Source organism: Fundulus heteroclitus, unplaced genomic scaffold (genome assembly GCF_011125445.2).
Source record: "Fundulus heteroclitus isolate FHET01 unplaced genomic scaffold, MU-UCD_Fhet_4.1 scaffold_60, whole genome shotgun sequence".
NCBI classification, from domain to species: Eukaryota; Metazoa; Chordata; class Actinopteri; order Cyprinodontiformes; family Fundulidae; genus Fundulus; species Fundulus heteroclitus.
Genome location: NW_023397033.1, coordinates 1,726,781 through 1,748,582, shown reverse-complemented (window position 1 = coordinate 1,748,582; position 21,802 = coordinate 1,726,781). Strand labels below are relative to the sequence as shown.

The 21,802-nt window shown below is 40.6% G+C and overlaps 1 protein-coding gene across 20 annotated transcripts in view; it reads right to left on the bottom strand.

Moving 5' to 3' along the window:
- fat3a (FAT atypical cadherin 3a) overlaps window positions 1-21,802 on the bottom strand; it is a 359,084-nt gene that overhangs the window by 7,238 nt on the left and 330,044 nt on the right. For 12 of the 20 annotated variants that reach the window (XM_036133252.1, XM_036133264.1, XM_036133256.1 and 9 more), the window contains 2 exons: window positions 19,004-19,063; window positions 17,316-17,351 (listed from right to left, as the gene is read on the bottom strand). The exons of 2 other annotated variants lie outside the window; for them this stretch is intronic. In XM_036133252.1, coding sequence (XP_035989145.1) covers window positions 17,316-17,351; window positions 19,004-19,063 — 96 coding nt within the window. Of the gene's footprint in view, window positions 1-17,310; window positions 17,352-19,003; window positions 19,064-20,135; window positions 20,222-21,802 lie in introns of those variants that run through there. 6 more of the 20 variants (XM_036133273.1, XM_036133268.1, XM_036133267.1 and 3 more) reach the window with 6 other exon arrangements.

The window sequence follows — 21,802 nt, the reverse complement described above, 5'->3', positions numbered from 1 at the left end:
TGGACCGAGATTTTTTCGACACAAACTTATTCCCTGCGGACGCAGGAGGTCGACTCAAAAGGTACCCTTTTTAATTCCCTCTGATCAAAATACTGGAAGCCGCCTTATCTCCCAGTGATCGAAAGAGGACTACGCTTCTGCTGGGCCGAGCAAAGCGACTGTTGAACCTGGAGGAAGAAACGAAGGAGCTTCTTCCCCGTCCCGCTGCAGCCTGCGGACAACTGCGTTCGTCAAGACGCGTCCAGAAAGCCACCTTACTCGGAGCGCTCCGGACCAGCCCGAGGCACCTCAAAGTAACGGGTTCTCCCCTTTTATTTCTGTCTCACCAACAGGGTGTTTAGAAGTGCCTGGGCAGACGTTAGAACTTTGTAGGCGCAGATTAATGCTTTTATTCCACGACGAAGTTGGAATTATTTTGCTGAATGTTTTTCTTTGTATGTGCATGCATTTTACAATTGATTTTTGCTGTGTTGATTTGTGATTCATCAATAACCCCGCCGTGGGTCCCTGCTTCAGTTCTTTTCATCTTCTTCCCTGCTTTCCCCCCTCTCTCTTTTCGCTTCTTCTTATCAGTTAATCTCTTTGTCCGAGCCCAATTCGCGGGTTTTGCTTAAACTCCCAGTTAGCCGCGCCCTCTCGAAGCGAGGCATTATCCCATCAGCGTAAGCGTGGTTACGTCATTAGGACCTCCCCTCACGCCTCACGTAAATTGGTAGACCATACGTCATCGTAGCAGCCATCTTGGGAGGGTGACGTGTATCTGAACTGTAGGGAGCTTAGCTGAACTAGCTTTCGTAAGACATCAAAGCGTCCAGTGAGATTCCCGAAGCTGTTCTGTCTGTCAATGCTGATACGTCAAATGCCGGTGTTTTGAGGGCGGTGTTAAACAACTGTGAGTTAAGTTAAGATCTGCTAACCGCTCATTTTAATCCATCGTTTATTTTTGTTTTGTTCTTTTATTTCCATATATATATTTTGCATGTTTAGTTTTAGTAGTGAGTAAGAATTCCAAAGTTGTTGAATCAGAGAATTACTGTAACAGGGAATTGCTTTTGGTTCAATAAAACTGCGGAATAGACATTGTTTTGTGTTCAATCTAATTCACAGTTGCGTGGCTATTCAGAATTCAGAGCTAACCTCCTTTGGAGTTAACATCTGATATTAATACAGAGACATATCATTGGATGGTGATAAGGAATAAGGATTTAAACTCTAATTGCAGTTACATTGGGGTTCTCACAGCTGCCGGATAAACCTCGTCGGTTAAAAGTCCGACCAGATCATTTATTCCAGCATAAATTAGTTCATAACAGCAAATTAACTAATGCAGTAGTGGTATAAATTCTTACAAGCTTATAGCTAACATCACCACCATTTGAACTATATTGTGTTATAGCGGAATTTTGAGTTGAATGATTTATTATTTAAATTATAATACCAAATTATAATTAATAATAATAATAAGCATATTCAACCAGCTTCTGGCATAACATATAATTGGCGTCCTTGGGTGGGCCTTCGTAACACAGCTTGAACTGCACACACATCAGAATATAACCTGTGACGTTTTTAGACTTTTAGGGAAAATAAAAGTTAACTAAAAACTTCTCAGCTAGTGATAATAAACTTTACAACAAAGAGCTTAAATTCAGATGCTTGAGTCAATCAAGGTATCTGTCATAACCAACAGTCCCAGAGGGAATTTAATTGTAAGTTAGGCTTACTGACTGAACCAAAATTTGTTGCACATCTGTCTCCAGATGATGTGACTTATCCTCATGTTTGCATAAACCACAAGTCTTAAATGAAAAGTCCACAGTTATGCGTTTTCAAAATTAACGGCCAGTCCAGGAAAGTTAGATGCTCAAATATCTAACCTAAGATGCTTTGCATATTTGTTTAACAAGACATTTTGAGAACTTACTTGTGTTGTGTGGAACATATTTGTCTCCAGATTTAACTCCTAGTTAATCTGAGGTGTCACCCTATTTGTGGAAAAGGGGGGTGATGCTCTTAAAGCTAAAAGTGCTAATTTCCCTTAAAAGAAAGGTGAGAAGCACAAGCTAAAAAGCTAGTAATTCCTTAAAAGGTGAAGCCTTGCGCAAAAGCTAGTAAACCCTAAAGAAAGGTAAGCAGTCGCTACAGAGCTCGTAAGTCCTAAAGGTTTAGCGTTCTTAACACTGAAAGAATAGTGTCGTCATAAGTCGCACGTTGAACAGTCAACCTGCGCAATTGTTTCTACACACACAAATAAGTATTTGCAAAATGTATGTTTAAACATAAAAGCATAGCTAAGCGTGCACAGACTGGATCTTATGTTATTTTGAAAGTTTGTCATAACTTGTGTTTGTTTTGTGTTAGCAAGATGGAGCCAGAACGTCTCACATCTGAAGCTACACCTGTGGTGGACCAAGCAGACATAAAGAGGCAGAAGGTTGTCATTGCTGATCTCATCAACTTATCTGCAGATGAGTTGAATAACATAAATAGTTTTAACCTTGCTGAATGCGATAAAAAGATTAAGGAACTAATTAACTTAATTCAGAATCCGACCAAAAGGACTCGGATTCAAGAGGTTGTGGGACAACTTACATTGTTATATCAACGTAAATCACAACTAGAAGATGAATAATATCTTCAGTTACAGGTTGAGCATCAGATGGTTTTGGACAGAGTGATTGCTGCCAGATGTGAGCTCTCAAAGACCGAGGTGAGGATGGAGGAAGCTGATGCTGAGACCAAGGACCTCAAAGCTCCTGATGTCAGCGAGGCTGCATCTCACCAGAAAAGTGAGTCCACCCCTCAGGTGATATCTTCACACGATCAACCTCAGCAGGTTGAATCATTGCAGGAGCTGGAATCACAGAACAGCTCTGCAGTTTCTAACGCAGCACCTCGAACAGAACCAGTCTTGCCAAAATTTAGAACAGAACCTCTAAATTTTGAGTTTACAGGAAGTACTTCCACAGACTCCATGGGAGATGCTGGAAGTCAGACTGTCCATGATGAAGCCCTGCTTCATCCTGTTGCAGTGGACAGCCCCAAAGAGTACCAGGTAAACAACTCTGCAGACACAGGGGGTTCAGATTGGAGGGATGAGCAGACATCACACCTGACTCATACCACCACCTGTCCTGACTCTGTGCCGCCCCTAAGGGCCAGAAGAGTCACACAGGTGGACCACACCAACCTAAACCCCCACCACATGTCAGAGGTCACACCTTGGGAAACTCTCAATTAGATCAGGAACATTCTTCCTTACATCAAAAGTTAGTTCACAGACCTCCATCAGGTCACGAACATAACCGATTTGACTTCCCAGGTGGTCCAGGGCCACCTCATAATTACGGTTTCCGTATTCGCCAACTTGAGTACCTTGCTCAGGACATAGAACATTTCGACCCAGATAATCATGATTCCAACATTCATAATCATCTGCAGGAAGTCGAACGCTGTCTCTTTGACCTGCCATTTCCCTCATCTCGTGAGAAACTAAAGCTTATTTGGAAAACAACAGCTAGAAGTGTTCATGTTTTCATTAAAGCTCTACCTCCAGGGATTCGTGACAGTTATTCAGCTCTTTGCAAAGCTTTAAGAGAAGAATATTCTGTGTACATGGACCAGGCTTCAATAACTCTTGACGCTTTCAGCATCATTCAACAGGAAAATGAAACACCCAGAGATTATTACTATCGTTTAAGGAACGTTTATTCTCAGGGATGTAATCTCCAGGTCCCGAAGAGGACCCACTTTTCAAGTCTTTGTTCCTTCATAATTTACATGACAGTGTATGTTATGAAGTGACAATGCATTGCAGGGAAAGTAACTTTTCCAAGCACGAGATCCGCAGATATGCCCAGCTGGTTTGGAAAACTTGTTTACAATGTGACAGGAAACAAAGCAAACGTAGAGTCTTAAACCTTCAGACAGGGAACAGGCCTAAGAAAAGACACAAAGTCAGTTCTCCAGTGATACAGCAGACCAAAAGGTTTGTGGACAGGCTGCCACAAAAGCCTAGGCAGCCAGACGATGGTCAAATCTTTTACAATGCAAAAACCCAAGATCATATTGATAAAAGATGGAACCATTCCAAAGAAATTATCACAAAGAAACACTTTGAAAGTATCTGCCGAGATTTTCTCACCGAGTTTGTCGCATGTTTAACAAGATTAAACGGCAAGCTGATCGAATCCAAAGCAACCACGCAACTTATCATGCCTCAGCTTGATGAGGTCAAAAATAAATTCTAGCACGGTTTATTCTGTTTTAACCCTTTCTTATTGTTCTAAGACTTAAGAAGTGGAGGTTAACCATCAGTTTACCACGGTGTTTAGAATTTTTTATTTTTTTTTTCCTTGGGTTGGAATTTTGGGTGTATGTCTAAATATTTGTGGCACATCCAAGGGATGGATGTCTGAATATTTTATAGTTAGGGACAGCTCCCTGCCCAACATGCCTCAATCCTTCCAAGAGACACGCTTTCCCATGGAACTGAACTTTCAATGACTATCCTCTCGTCCACAGGAACCAAAGTGACTTTTGTCATTCCAGATCATGGCGTATGGACTTGTGGTAAATCCGAAAATGGAGAATTGGATCTGCCGTTTTCTGATTTAAAAGGGGGGAATGTTATGCCATGATAGTGATCTCAGATTGAATCCTGAACAGTGGATGATTCAACCAAGAAAGTCCACTCCTGCTGCAAAGGATAAGGGGGGGGGGCAGGAGAAGCCTTCCTCTCCCCCTCTCTTGCTCGTCCCTTCTTCTCGGCAGGAGGTCAGCTGTGACCACCTCCTCACAGATAAAAGACACAGCACACCTCTGCCCGCTCTCTTCTCTTCGACTCTCTTCTCCTGACTCCAAACTGCTGAGACACACTGAGGACCAGCACTCCTCTGGGGGGCCCCTCCTCCCTCAGGAGCCATGCATGGGGCCTGGAGCAGGCCCCGAGCTGGGTGAGAATGAACCCTTCTGAAACTCAGTTCCTCCCTGGCATAGGGAGCCAAGAGCCAAGCGCTAGCCCGCTAGCGCTAACCAACAACTTCCTCCTCCAACGCCCCTTCCGTGAATGGCCAAACTGAACAGAACTGAAAAGGACAGGTTTGGGCAGCGGGCTGAGGGTGAAGTAAAAGGTTTATTGGGAAAATGTTTGTAAACCGTGGTGTTTAGAACGAAGGGCTAACCGGTAGGTCATGCTAGCTAACAGGATACTAGCCTTGCTAACATCCGGTTTCGGACCCCTAAAAAGGAGTCTGTTTTAAAGCATAAAGCGTAACTGTTCTTCCCCGCTATCCTCCGATGGTGTTGTAAGCCTTATTCCCGCATCAATATGGTATATTAATGCCGGTTTTCAAGGCAATTTTGGCAACTTTATGTTGTAACCTCTTAGCCACCGAGTTGCCACAGCGACCCCATGCGCCCGGAGGGAGAATCGCATTAACAAACTCGGTCGTAAGGGTTTAAATAATTTTACAGGACAAACCGGTCTTCAGAACATTATTTTAACAAATAATGCTTTGTTCAACTTGGGCTTTGCATTGTGAAGGGATTTAAATACATGGCAAATGTGTTAACTCCATTCCATGTTTTTGTTAATCAGATCTGCAGTGAACCAGGATTCACTGAAGGATTCTGATTATGATCAACCACTTTTGTTTGTCTTTTGTTTGTTTTTGCATGTAAATAGTTCCTTAGCTTAGCTTCTTTTTATCTTCATTTTGCTTAGTAGTTTAGTTAAGTTTCAGTAGCCTAGCAGAGAGGATTTATTAATCGAAATATTGTGTTAATTCAGGTAAACAGCATTACATAGTGATGTTCTCTGGATGTTCATTTTATTTCTGTTATTAAATTCTTGAACTTGAAAAGAAGCTGTCACTCTTTTATTCTATGTGTGTGCAGGTTTTGCTGTTAAAAGATCGCTAGTGCTCGAATTCATCCCTTTTAACCGTTGTCTTGATATCAGCTTAAGAGCTGATCATCACCAGACAATACTTAACAGACAGAGAGTTATTTATGAAACATTAGATAACTTTTAACAGTGTATAATTGCACAACACTGGCCTCTGGTAATAAAGTAAAAAATCTTGGTGTTATTTTTGACCAAGACATGTCATTTAAATCCCATATTAAACAGGTTTCCAGAGTTTCCTTTTTTCACCTCCGGAATATCGCCAAAATTAGAAACATTCTGTCCAGGAGTGATGCTGAAAAACTGGTCCATGCATTTGTTACTTCAAGGCTGGACTATTGTAATTCTTTACTATCAGGAAGTCCACAAAATGCAGTTCAAAGCCTTCAGCTGATCCAAAATGCTGCAGCAAGAGTTCTGATGAAAATCAACAAGAGGGATCATATTTTTCCAATTTTAGCTTCCCTTCATTGGCTTCCTGTTAAATCAAGAATAGAATTTAAAATTCTCCTTCTAACGTATAAAGCCCTTAATAATCAAACTCCATCATATATCAGAGCTCTGATTACCCCGTATGTTCCTAACAGAGCACTTCGCTCTCAGACTGCAGGTCTGCTGGTGGTTCCTAGAGTCTCTAAAAGTAGAATGGGAGGCAGATCCTTTAGCTATCAGGCTCCTCTCTTGTGGAACCAACTCTCAGTTTTGGTCCGTGAGGCAGACACCCTGTCTACTTTTAAGACTAGGCTTAAAACTTTTCTTTTTGACAAAAATTATAACTAGTGGCTCATGTTACTCTCAGCTACCTTTTATAGTTTTACTGCTATAGGCTTAGGCTACTGGAGTATATCAGGATCTAATTTTCTCACTCTATTGAGTTCTACTGTTCTTCAATTATGCATTATGTGTTGTCATTTCTGTTTTAACTTTCTGTTCTCTCTCTTTTATCTTCATAGTAGGTACACCTGGTCTGGCGTTCTGTTAACTGTGACATCATCCAGAAAAGACGGCTCACCCGCTACTACCATCTAATGTAGAACAGATTACTAGATCAATGTGTGCTTCTGTGCTTTTTGTCTCTCTTGTTGCGTCTCTGTTCTGTCTTCTGTAACCCCCAGTCGGTCGAGGCAGATGACCGTTCATACTGAGCCCGGTTGCATGTTGCCGTCAGTTGTTGATTTGATTGGTTAAATTGTATGATTGACACATCAAAGATAGTACTAGTACTCTTCAAAGAGGGAGTTTATAAACTGTTCATGTGCCTCCCAGCGCTAATACTAAAGAGGCTATGAGTGTTCTCTATTGGACTATCACTGAGCTGCAACTGCATATACGGAGGGTGTTTTCATCATTGCTGGGGATTTTAACCAGGCCAATATGAAGACTGTTCTCCCTCATTTCAACCAACATGTGGATTTTCCAATTTGGGGAGAGAACACTCTGGAACTGGTTTACACCAATATAAAAGATGCATTCAGAGCAGCCCCCCCCCCCCCCCCCCCCCACCTCAGCTACTCAGACCACCTATCTGTAATGCCAATTCCTGCATACAAGCCCCTGCTGATCAGAGCAAAACCCACAGTGAAGCAGGTGAGGGTGTGGACTCCACACCCTCACCAGGCACTCCAGGACTGTTTTGAGTGCTCTAACTGGGACATGTTCAAAGCTGCAGCAACATATGGCAACAAGATCAACATTGCCATGCCATGACTGTGTCAACCTACATCCACAACAGACCCGGCGGCATGGGCGGGCATTGGGGGGCCGCGCCTGCCCTGTGAGCCAGCTGTGCCCGCCCTGGACTGGAAGCTGTCTTTTGTTTTTATATATATATATACCTCGGAGTGGCCATCGTTCTATTAGTACTATCTTTGATGTGTCAATCATACAATTTAACCAATCAAATCAACGACTGAAGGCAACATGCTAGCCAATCCAGTGTTGCCAACTCAGCGACTTTGTCGCTATATTTAGCGACTTTTCAGACCCCTCCAGCGACTCTTTTTCAAAAAAGCGACTAGCGACAAATCTAGCGACTTTTGGAGACTCTGACGTGAAAGCACGTATCGTTCATACTCTTGTCCTCCGGCGGCAGGTACTGCCGTGGGGCGCCTCCCCCGTTCTCCCCCTCCCACAGGAGTCCCTCTCAGCGCTGCAGTCAGAGCCACAGCATGTTTACCGTCAGCGTCCAGACTGCAAATAAAGCGCACATGCGCCGGGATTGACGGCGCAGTTTGATCATAAATAACTGAATTTGAAATATTTTATCTTAAATACATAACGGCATTTGATTCACACAGCCACACGTTCATGTTTTACCGTGATTTGTAGGCTCCTTAGTGGACCACAAGAGAAAAAAGAAAATGTTGAAAAAAAGTTGAAAGGAAAAAAATTTGTAACTCCGCCATAGTTTCTCTTTATGGTTAATTTTGCCGGTCTCAAACCCGGGTAAAGGAGGAGGGTTAGTATTGTAATAAAATAAACATAAAAAAAATAAATAAAATAAAATAAAAATAATAATAATAAATAAACATTAATAGACAGAAAAAAGTAGCTCTATATATATTCTGAGTGTTTTTACCACTGAGCTATATAATACACTGGAGTGCTGATTTTGCCGAAAAACTGAAGTCACTGGCCGCCATCTTGTTACTCCCTACTCTCACAGAATCCTATAGGATTTGGTTGCAACAACAAGCAGTTTTCTGGCTGTGTGAAAACGTTTCACAGGTAATTCTACAGTCAGTGGATGTACTAACACTATTAACTACTAGGAAATTAGGTGCTGAAATATTTTACATGTTATTCATATTAAATATATATATATGTATATATAAGTATGTGTATATGTATGTACACACATATGTAAATATATGTTTTTGTATATTGTTATTTATATATTTATAAATGTTAAACATATATATTTAAATGAATAAAATGCAAAATATTTCAGCACATGACTATCTCAGTACTTGGTATTTTTAGAACATAACATAAAACTATATGGCATTTGACATTTTAAAAGTCTTAAGCCCCCCCTGAACATGAGAAAATCCTCGTTATTCGATGCTGTAGCGCACATATTCCCTAGTTACTGGGAGGAAATAGGGAGTACCAATATGGCGGCTGGTGGCTTCAAAGCGACTCGTTCAAACAGACGGTGATTAGCACTCCAGTGTATAATATAGCTCAGTGGTTTTTACTCACTTTTTGTCTTTGTTATTTCTCACACAGCGTCAATAATATGCACATCACATCATGTGGCAGATTATGCAAATTAGGCGATGACGTCATTCAGCGACTTCTAGCGACTTTTAGACCAGCCAATAGCTACTTTCCTTACTGAGGAGTTGGCAACACTGAGCCAATCACAGATGGAGTGGGGCGGGACACTGAGTTATAGCCTTCAGTCGCCGACGTGGTGTTCGGCTGTGGTCACCGTCGGTGTCGGTAGAGCGGGATGGAAATTTGGTCTGATTACCAAACAATTACAAAAAGTGACACCGAAGCAGACAAGAGCGACCTGGAAGCAGCGCGATTAATTACTGTTTGAAATGTCAGCACTGAAGTCTAAAGTGGAGTAAACATTGACGCTAGGAGGATTAGCTACGACAGCTAGGAGGGTTAGCTACGACAGTTAGCAGCACCAGGAGCAGATCTACTGCCAAACTGGAGAAACCTGGGTTACTTGCAGACAGAAGGGAACTCTGCTTTGTTCTGCTCCTTGCTCTCCATACCTGCTGTAATTACAGAACCTCTTTTTAGTGTGAATTTTTACTTCAGTCAGTGTTCAGCCTGATCTCATGCTAATAAGCATGTAGCTTATGCTGGACTTTGAGTCAAGACACAGCACTACAGGTTACCCTATCTCACTGATAGTTTCCAGTAACCCAACATAAAACCTGCCCAACTTAAAAGAAAAAAAAAAGCCCAAATCTCAAACTCTCACGTTTAAAGCATAGAACTATTAAACACATAAGAACTATTAAACATAAGAATATGCCATTAGCACACAACTGCACTGAAGCAAAGAAAAAAACTGTGCATACGGCCTCCGAACAAAATATGCAATCAGACAACCACATAACACACACAATCTCTTTAACAATCATGATATATCAACCGGAAAAAAATTATTTATAAATAGCTTCCCAACATGAGTTGTAAATCTACCTTAATATAAACTTAATTTCTCTCAGTATAGGTCAATTAAACATATCTCTTACATGCAGTCATGAAATATTTTTAAGTTGATAAGTAGAACTCAACCCCTCCTGGGCGTTTACACTGACCAAACACTTGATTAACCATTATTATTTTCTTGTTTTATCATACCAATCAATATTATTCATTTTAACTACTATTCAATGATGATGTCAGATCGACAGATTCGACTTATTTAAAAAAATAAATTGACCAGTATGAGTTGTAGGAGATGGCATTTTATTAAAATGTTTTGGTTTCCTGTCCGACGTTGACAACTATTTTGATATATTTTGTTAGTAATTCTTTCTAAAAGCCCAACAAATGTTGTGAAAAGCTTCCCAATTTTTTTACAACCTGCCCATTAACTATTTTTGTTCCAGCTAATTGGAACAAAAAATAGGCTTTTGTGTTCAAATGCCTAATTGGTGTGAAGCCTGCCTAATTTGACAAAACTGACTACACTATTGCTATATATATATATATATATATATATATATATATATATATATATATATATATATATATATAAGTAATAAATAAGTAATAAAAAACTTTTAAAAGTGTGCCCCCCTAAAAAAATGGAATGCCCCCCCGTGTGATTTGTTTCTGCAGCCGGGTCTGATCCACAAATGCACTGAGGATGTCAGCACAACTAAGAGCATCATCACCCAGGCCAACCAACGACCCTGGATGACTGAGGAGGTTCGACAAACACTCAGAACTCAGCTTTCAGGTCTGGCGACAAGGAGGCACTGAGGACAGCGAGAGCCAACTTTAACCGTGCCATCAGGTTAGCGAAGTAGAGCCACAGTTGAAAAATCCAGGATCTTTCCTAAGACGCCAGCCACACCAGGAGCGTGTGTCAAGGCACACGGGCGATTACAGACTACAACACACCCTCCCACCAGGTTGATAAAGCTGATGCTGACTTCCTTAATGGACTAAATAACTTATTTGGGAGAGCTGAGGCACTAAACAGCACTCCAACAGTGAAAGCTGTTCCCCATCAGGAAGAGGAGGCACTCTGCCTTGACACAGTCGATGTGTGGAAGACTCTGAGAAGAGTGAACCCACGGAAGGCCCCAGGCCCCGACAACATACCTGGGCGGGTGTTCAGGGAATGTGCAGGTCAGCTGGCTGATGTTCTCACAAACATTTTTAACATCTCGCTGGACCAGGCCACAGTGCCAGCATGCTTTAAGTCTGCCTCCATCATTCAGGTGCCAAAGAAACCTCAAGTCACCTCATTTAATGACTACCGACTACCGACCACTGACTCCCATCATGATGGAGTGCTTTGAAAGGCTGGTAAAAGAACACTCCAGACTCCCAGCATTTGACCTCTTCCAGTATGCTTACCGGCGGAACCACTCCACTGAGGATGCCATCTCCTCCGCTCTTCACCTGAGCCTGGCACACCTGGAGGAGAACACCCACGTGCGGATGCTGTTCCTGGACTTCAGTTCAGCTTTCAACACCATCATCCCACAGCATCTGGTAGGAAAACTGGAACATCTGGGCTTCGGCACACCCCTTTGCAACTGGCAAGACTTCCTCACCAACAGACTTTAGTCAGTCCGGGTCGGACAGAGCACCTCTGATGTCATCACCCTCAGCACAGGCTCCCCTCAGGGCTGCGTTCTGAGCCCCCTGATTACACACGACTGCGTCCCCAGGTTCACTACCAATCACATCATGAAGTTTGCAGATGACACAACAACCAGGAGTACAGAGAGGAGGTGGAGCAGCTGGTGGGCTGGTGCAGACACAACTGCCTGATCCTGAACGTGGAGAAGACGAAGGAGATCATTGTCGTCTTCAGGACGAACTGGCCTCGCCACGCTCCACTGCTCATCAACAGCTCAGCTGTGGAGGTGGTCAGCAGCACCAAATACCTGGGGGTGCACATCACAGACAACCTCACCTGGTCTGTGAACACCACGTCACTTGTCAAGAGGGCATAGAAGCGCTTTTACTTCCTGCGGAGAATGAGAAGAGCCCACCTGCTCCTGCCCATCCTCACAACCTTCTACAGAAGCACCATAGAGAGCATTCTGACCAGCTGTCTCTCTGTGTGGTGTGGAGGCTGCAGTGCCTCCGACTGGAAGAACATAAGGAGAGTGGTGAGGACAGCAGAGAGGATCATCGGGGCTCCTCTTCCCTCCATTAAGGACATTTCCTCTCAGCGCTGTGTGTTCCATCCCCTAACATCATCAGGGACCCCTCACACCCCCATCATTGACTGTTCTCCCTGCTGCCTTCTGGAGGCTTCGCAGCATCCGCTGCAGGTCCACCGGGTTCTGTAACAGCTTTTTCCCCATTGCCATCAGACTGTTTAACTCTAAACTGGACACTGCATCAGACATGCAAAGAACAGAACTTTATGGCCATTTCGCATCATTATTTTGCACTGCCAACGTTGCTGAACTTTTATAATCAATTTATATTTATAAACACTAGTGCTGTCAGTTAAACGCGTTATTAACGGCGTTAACGCAAACCCATTTTAACGGCGACAATTTTTTTGTCGCCGTTAACGCGCGTCGCGTCAAAACACACACACCGTTCCCTAATGTTTTTTCCCCCGCCGCGCTCTCCGGACTGTGTTTCTTTTACCCTCGGCGCTTTCCGTAGTTTCAAGAGTGCTAGAAAACTGTAGCAAAACACACCCGCCCCGAAGGGTTTCTTTTACCCTCGGACACATGCGACTTTGGGCTTCTTTTTTCTAAAAGCGCTTCTAAATTTCATGAGTCACGGGTTGCGGGGTTTTTTTGGGCACGTTTCTGAAAGTGAAATCGCTTATTTGGGCTCTAAAATAAGTGACGAAACAGCGGTTATTATGAGACCTGCCTGCACTGCCCACACTTTGTATCCAGCTGAAATATCCCTCCGCCATAGGAGCCGACGGTAGTAAAGGCAGAGAGAGAAACTCTGCACGTATTTTCTGAAGTTTACGGTGCAATAAGCGGTGATAACTGATGAAAGTAGATTACATGGTGCAGATCACCATTTTATCAGACATTGGTTCTGAAGATGAGTTTTTACACGTTGATAACATTGCAGAAATCCAACCCATAAACCGTACTTTAATGCTTATTAATTTGTTTTCTCTGTATTTGACAAACTAAGGCTGAATCACGTTGCCAAACGAAGGACCTGGAGTTACTAAACAGTTGCTAAACAGTCTCATTCAGGGTACTAAGCTCCTGCCCAGTTGCAAGCAAAGTGTAAGACTGGAATGACCTGTATTGTTGTTGGTGTGAAAGCTCAGAATTAGATGTGTGTGTGTGTGTGTGTGTGTGTGTGTGTGTGTGAGAGAGAGAGAGAGAGAGAGAGAGAGAGAGAGTGAAGAAATTAACAAAACTTATGACTTTATTGAAATGTAAAATTTTTATTAATTTATATGTTTATGCATAATACCAAGTCTAGCTTTGTTTAAGAGGGAAAAAAAAATATCGGCATGAAAACAGGTATTTATTTACACATTTGTTTACACATGGTGTAAACATCAGGGCGTCACGATTAGTAATTTAGCCATTATAGTCCAGAGTTTAACATTTGGCACCAGGATGTTTTCATTCCAATTCTGAAAAGTGCTTGAAAAATAACATAAAAATATGTTTTGTACAAGCATGTATTTTATTAGTGTCATTTATTGCAGAATTGCACATTAAAATGCCCAAACAGGCTATTACACTTTCAGAAAAAAAAGGATAAAATATGCGATTAATCTCGAGTTAACTATCGACATTATGCGATTAATCGCAATTAAAATTTTTAATCGTTTGACAGCACTAATAAACACACAACTGAACGTTTACTGCATTTATCCACCGTTATTATTTTGCACTGCCAACATTGAACTTTTCAAATTAATGCCTTTTTTGCACCATTACCTTTGCACTACAAACATGGTTGAACATTCTTCTGCACACTTTATTTAAAAAAAAAATGCTTTTCTTCAGCACTGTACATTCTTATCACTGCTGAACTCTATATTGTAATGTTATTTTAGTTGAATTGCAATCTCATTACATTGTCGTAAGCTGTTTGCAACGAAATTTTGTTCTCTAATAATGTTTTTTGCATACATATCAAGCGGCACACTATTACAAAAGCAGAAATGTTCCACTTGCAAAAGTCAATTTGTTGGACTCTCTTTGGCAATAAGACAGTAATTCTTAATGCTACACTGCCAGACAGGACACACGTTAAAAAAATGAATCGAGATCAAATGAAAATCCGGAATTTAGAGCCAAATGTATGCTCTTGGCGTAGCACCTCATTTTCCGTGCTACCAAGACCACACCTTTCAGTGAAAACCGTCTTTACTCAAAAAGATCTGACACCAACATGTTATCTGTTTTCTGAGACTGATAACTCCCCGAGTTTATAGCAAGCCTTCAGGCATCCCCCACCAAGTGCTGTCATCTCATCCATGCAGCCGGGTCCCTCCTCAGTTTCTCCAAACCTACCTTCAAGCAGGTGCTCAAAGAGAAAGGCATGCCACTCAGCTGCTCTGACAATAACCAAAGAAGGAAAACTTGTGCGCTAAATACATAGAACAGGTCTTACATAAAATACAGAAATCTTTGTGAGAGAATTAGTCTTAGGATTGTGTCTGATTACAGGTACTGATCTTTTTGTGCTGTGGTCCCTATTAGGGAATTCATAACTGTACTCCACTGAGGTAATAATTTCTTTAAACAATTTGCTTTGGCATTGTAAGCTGTCATAGAATCTTTCAAAATATTTGAGGTAAATGGAGGCAGGTCTGTGGATGGATTTAAAGGCAACACCTCAGCACACACATCCTTGTGTGACATCATGCGAATATAAAAAGAAATCGGTCAAGATATCAGGAAGAGAATTGTAGACCTCAACAAATATGGATCTTGCTTTGGCCCAATTTCCTGATGCCTGAAGGTTCCACATTCATCTGTTCAAACAGTTATATGAAATATAAACACTCTTGGAATGTCCAGACATCATACTGTCCAGAAGGAGGCAGGCTCTGTGTCCAAGAGATTAAAGTGTTTTGTTGAGAAATATGCAAATTAACCAAAGAACATAAGCTAAAGACCTTCTGAAAATGCTGCCAAAGCTGGTTAGTGAGTGTGATTATTCAAGGAGAAACAAGCCCTGTACCAACATGGAAAGACTAATCAGAAGAGAACATGGAAAGACTAATCAGAAATAATGGAGTCAGTAATGACTCCAAAAGCAACACAAAGTAAAGCTTACGAAGGCACTCAAAGACAACACTTGTTGTTTGGTTTGGGAATTAAGAGGTGGGCAGTGTGTGTGTGTGTGTGTGGGGGGGTGGGGGGTGGGGGTAGTGGAGGGACTTAAAACAGCATCTAAGACATCATCCGGGACATTTTAGGACAGATGGGTTTTGCATAAGGACAATGACCCTAAAGATACCATCAAATTAGTTGAAAGAAACAACAGAATTTGTCAGTAAATGGGGAAAAAACCCTTAAGGCTAGTGCTCTTTTATTTCGGCCAGAGCGTCCTGCTTCATGTATGCCGAGTCCCACACAATCCAAGTATATGAAACTATCTGACTTCATAAGCCAAAAAGATATTTCATTCAAGGCCACTAGGCCTTTTTGTATTAGGAAATTGTACAAAATTTTAAAAGTATATGAGCTGTTACAAGCTCTGCAAACTTTCTGGCTAAGTGAACAAAGGAGTTTTGTATTGATATATTGTAACTGAATGTTTCATTTCCCTTGTTTTGTTTATGATGTGGCCTGTTCTCGCTTGTATTTTTCTTTTTTTGCAAAGTGTGGTTGAAGTTTTCCACATTTTTTTAAATGTTTTGCACTGGCATAAAAGGAAAATTTATGAAAGGAAATACAAAGTGGTTAATTTTTTTTAAATTATTATTAAGTAGCATCCAGTTTGGCATGAATCAATTATTATGTGGCTCATATTGACGCCACAAAAATGTAAAAAGCAAAGCTTAAGTGAATTTAAAGCAAAAGACTGAAAAATAAAGATGGTATTCATGTATAAAATAACATTAAATGAATGGAGCATTTATCAAATGAGTGGAAAAGCAACTGGGGGTAAAGAATGGTTAATGTCCTGATCTCAACATCTGCACAGCACACAGCAAGCAGAGGAACACCATGAAGTCATCCAAAGCTTGGACTGAGGACACAGACCACAGCTAAAGGATGCGGTACGTAGACAAAATAATTCCAGTTAGAGTAAAAATAAATAAAATAAATAAATGACCGAAATTAAATAATTATTTTATTTGCAAACTACCACAGATGCTCTAACTATAATTTGCTGACAATTGGTATTCTAAAACATCTTTATTTTAGTCTTATTTAGTTAAATCAAATATGTTCAGAACAGAAATGGTGCAGGTTCACTGGCAGAAGAAGAAGGGTTAAGTAAAACTGAACAGACTGACATGAGTAGTCATGAGAGTCTGATGAAAATGGTGAATGAGCAGAAGAGTTAATGTAAAGGAGCAATAAGCTAAAAATTTCATTATTTTACATAGCAAGAACAAAAAAAATGATGTGAAGAACTAAAGGTATCTTTTTAGATTGAATATGGTATGACGTCACAAACCATCTTTCTGTGTTGTTCTGTGTTGTTCAGCCTGGCCGGCCGACTGTGCATGCATGCATGTCCATGTGAATAGCTGCCACTTAAGGGCTAGCCCCTCCCTCCCCATTAAATGCCACGTCAGAGCAGAGTAGCAGCAAAATACAGAGATCACGCCCAGTGGTCTCCATATTTATAATGCTAACAGCATTATAATGTTATGAGTTACTTCTTCACCAGACATGATCCTCTGAAAGGTGATGCTGTGTCTTTATCCTTTGCAAATATGTTCATGCGAGGCGATTGGTGAGATGGAGATGGGAAAAGGTGTGTGTGTGTGGGGGGGGGGGGGTTTGTGCTCAACAGCCCACCTAGTAGTGAAATTTTGCTTAGTGCTCCTTTAAGGCTGTATATTTGAATCTTCCATATTATTATTTAAAAGTAAATTTCTTGAGCCTGAGGTGTTTTGATTACAAATATAATGATGGAAAGATTTTTGGCTGTAGGTCATCTTAGCTTCACTGTAGAATGCAAAAAATTTTTTTCTGGGTGATTGTTATTTTGTCTACTCACCGCTGTACACTACCAAACAGAAAGACGGGGACAAAGACAGACAGACTAAACAAGTCACCTCTCTTGTAGGTTTCACCTTCATCCATAACTGACACTGTCAGATTGAAGAACAAGAGAACACAGCAACCTTGAGCTTTCAACCATGACTACATTATATAAACAAATGGATACTGATTCTTTATGATCCTGAGTTAGCAACCTCTTTAAATAAGTGCTTCCTAAGATTATTTAACCACCCCAACTTATTGGCACAGCTGGTAAACATACTGTTTACGGAACACAAACTTAAAATGTATCTTCCTTCATTGCAGAAGCAAAGTCTCCAACAGAAACATTAATCAAAGCTCCATTCTTTAATTTCAAAGGGAAAAACATCCCATGGTTAAAAGTAATTGTTTTATGCAATATCACCATTGTTTTCTTGGATGTTCTCTGCTCTTCAGCTCAGCCCCCAGCTTTACCACAGGATTTTGGTCTGGAGTCTGAGAAGGCCAAGGAGGAAGGTTGATGTTGTGTCTGGTTAATTATTTTTTATGTTAGTTTGGCTACATGGGTGGATCACTATTCTGATCAAAGTCCCAGTGAAAACTATTTTTCTTGGACAGAAGTAATCGGATTTCTATTTAAAACCTGGTATTTAGGTGTTCACGATTTATGCTGATAAAAGACTTCCATCCTACCAATGCAGAGAAAGGGAAAGGGGAAACAAGTGGAGCAACCTGCATCTGTATGTGTATGCTGGTGCACATGGATCTCAATTGGTACAAATGTTTATTCACCATACTCTAATGTTGACTTTAGTGGGCTATTTTGTTTTTATTTAAGTTTTAGTGTTTATTTTACTGGTGGTAAAGTTGGAAACTCTATTTTTTAAAGCAGTTTAATTCTGGAAGACTAGAAAGGGACAGGGGTTGTGAATTAGCTACTGCTAGCAACCTGTATACATAAGATAAGATCGGACATACCTTTATTGTCTCACAATGAGGAAATTTGCAATACATCTACTTCTTTGTGAGAGGCAAAATTAATATATTTGTCCATGTTAAATAACCAAACAAATAAAATAAACTCTTTAACAAGAATTTTGTTCAAATAGAAATAACAGTAAGATTTTTTCACCTCTTTCACACCATGCTGCTCACTGTGTAAACATACAGCCCCATCAGGCCTGATGGCTATAACGAAGGGCTCTCTGTGTTGTGTCATATTTATATGAAACAAAGTCATAGACAATTACAGAGAAGTTCCTAAAAACACGGATTAGGTAAGAAAGGAAAATATAAATTCTAAAAATAAAGAAGTTTTAAACGTTTAAATAGGTTACAGTATTTTAAAATGATAGGGTTACCAGGAATTTTGAAAAAAACAAAAAGAAAAACAAAAACAAAAAACAATTTGTTTACACTGGATTTTTCCCCTATTGACTAAATTCAGATAAATTAAAGGTTAGAATTTTCAGCTATTTTTTAGTGTGAGATTTTTTTCGCTGCTATAATAATCCTTTATTTATAGGTAAGGAAGCATATGCTGAAGTAAAGAAGAGTTTTACGGATTGGACCAGGGACAAATCTACAGAGAGCAGGACACTGGCACTCGTGAAACCTGTGCTCTAAAGAACCAGGTTTTAATGCTGAGCTGAGTTCTGGTTGAGTATCTGGTAATAGCCATAATCTGTAGAATTAGTGAAAAATGATCTAAGGACTGGAACAATAAGTGAAGAGACACAAGAAAGATAAGACATTGTACCTTCATTTTCGATTGTGTCAACTGCATCATTGACCAGTCGAATGACAGTCACAATGGAGGCTTGGAGAGGGAAACAAGGAGCAGATAAATTTTTTAAGTAATACACAACAACGCAAAGACACAAAGCTCGAAAGGCTTTCATGACGGCTGGGATTGCTGTACCTAATTTTAGAGGAAAATGCACATAAATTATATTTACATCAGTTAGAAATAATAATGCAAGATAAGCAACACAGATACCAGGTGAAAGCAGGGTGCCTCAAATGTACGTATTTTAAGCTGTATTCTACCCTGCTTGTAACAGGGTGTTGCTCTTGCTCATTTTAGTTTGTTCAGGGCTCATAATAGCTCATAAGAACCAACTTATCCACAAGGGGCATTGGAATTACAATGAAATGTGGGGTAAATAAAATCAATAGGGTATAAATCTGAAAGATTATGGAGTATTTTCTCCATAATTCATCCAAAATACCGAACTACAAAGATAAATAAACAGACATGCAATGGTAATTGCAGAAAAATTGCAGTCACAGCAGAAAAAATGAATGCCCCTTTAAGCTCTAGAATTTCACATATTTTTGGATTTATTTTGTATAATTAGTTTTTAATAGAATTTTCCACTTTGGCTTCATCTTGTTTTTTAATTATGACATTGTGGAATCTGTAGTGGCTGTGTTTGTCCACCCGAATTTTGAAAAAGGACATGTTTTAGAGTTGACAGAGGTTCTACTTTCTTTTTAGCAAGCCTGTTCTAGTACAAAGGTCTTTCAGTGGTCAGTATGACTGGAAAAGCACTATATAAGTTTACTCCAGTCTAAGTCTGTAAGTACAATGGCACCATGGTGTGACGTCGGTGATGGAAGAGGTGAAAGAGTAAAGTGTTGAAAGCCATGTGACAACAACAACCTGGACAGGTGGTTGATGCTGTAATTTTAACACAGACACTTTCTGTGTTTCTGTCTGACACCCAGCCCTAAGCAAAAACAGAAATAAGATTTCACCTCTGGGGAAACATCTACATATATATTCACTTTGACATATCCTTACTAAAAGGATACATACATGGCTTTCATACTTATTTTGTCATACCAGGAATCCTTTCAGCTGCAAGTCATATAGATGCCATGGGTACCTTTTTTAATAACCTGACTCTCGCCAGATGGATGTAGTCCCGCCGAGCTCCACACAGCTCCACACATCTATCTGGACTCGCTGCCACTGGGAGGGATTTCAATACCACACAAAATAGATGAGCCAATAAGGATTGCCAGGTGGGATTTTAGTAGATGTGACATATCAGAAAGGCAACTGTTTGGATTCAGACAACAATGGTGGCTCGCAGCGAGGAAGCAAGTGTCAACAATCTAATCTTTTGCATTGGCAAAAGATTAGATGCATTGCCACTCAAAAGCCTGGGGCTTTTGAGAAGCCTGGGACTAAACAAATCACAGGTAGCGCTTTTATACACATTTACCTGTCTAATTTAATTTACCCGTGCTTAACTTTCCCAGGACTTTGGTCCCTTAACCAACTCAATACTTCTCTGCTTTCTTGGAGCTTGTTGAGGGGGCGGGGTTATGTGCAGTAAGAAAAACCATTCACCTGAAGGGTGGTGGTGTGCCATTGCACATGATTTTTAGTTAATGTTTAATAAATAACTCTCGGTCAGTTAGGTATTGTCCAGTGAATATCAGCCCAAACAGCTGATATTAGGATAATAGTTGAAAAGGTGACTTGAGCACTGGCGTTCTTTTAACAGCAAACACCTATGGAATCAATGAGTGACAACTTAAACAAAACAAATAAAATGAACATCCAGAGAGCATCACTTATAGAATAATGTTTATCTGAATTAAATATATATTTCAATTAACAAATTATCTCTACTAGGCTATTGAAACTTAACCGACTACTAAGCAAAATTAAGATAAAAAGAAGCTAAGGAACTATGTACACACAAAAGAAAAAATGGACAAAATAAGATAGCTAAAAACCATTATCTGAATGATTCAGCGAATTCTGGTTCACTGTGGATCCAAGTTAGAGAACTAAAGTTCATCGTAAAGAATATGGAATGAGGTAAAGTAGCTTGACTAATTTGGAACAACATTTGATATGTGTTTCAATCCATTCACAATGCAAACGAGAAAATAAAATTTTAAAGAATGATTTGCTTAGTAAAAATCAATATCTTTAGGATACTTGATTTTATTAATGCAATTATTTCTCCGGGAAGCTATTAAGGCTCGAACTGGTAACTTGGATTAAACCACCAAGGTATTCACAATCGACCAGAAATTAAATGTTGGGGCACTTCCTGCGGGCAAGGTTTACATTATCTTGAGTATAATCCCAGCGTTACACAAACACCATTAATCGCTATTAATGTTCCCTAATAATGATGTACTAATGCTCATAGCACTTGTTTAGGAAACCAGGCCTGGGAAAGCTCCGGGGAGGGGGTGCATTCCGGCTGTGGAAGCGGGGACCTCCGCTTGGCCTCCCTAGCTGCTTCTTGTGAGGGCCTGTACAGGTTGCAGCAGGCGACTTCAGATCAGCTTTCCTCTCACCTTGGCCGCAAGAGACTTGATGCAGCTTTCCTGCAACAGTTAGCCTGCAAATGTTTGTGCGTGTCCAAGTCCATTCGGACCCAGGTGGCTGTCTCCCTGGTGTGAATCAGTTCAATCCATCCATCCATCCGTCCATCCATCCATTTTCTGACCCGCTTAATCCCTCATGGGGTCACGGGAGTTGCTGGTGCCTATCTCCAGGATTCACTGGGCGAGAGGCAGGGTTCAC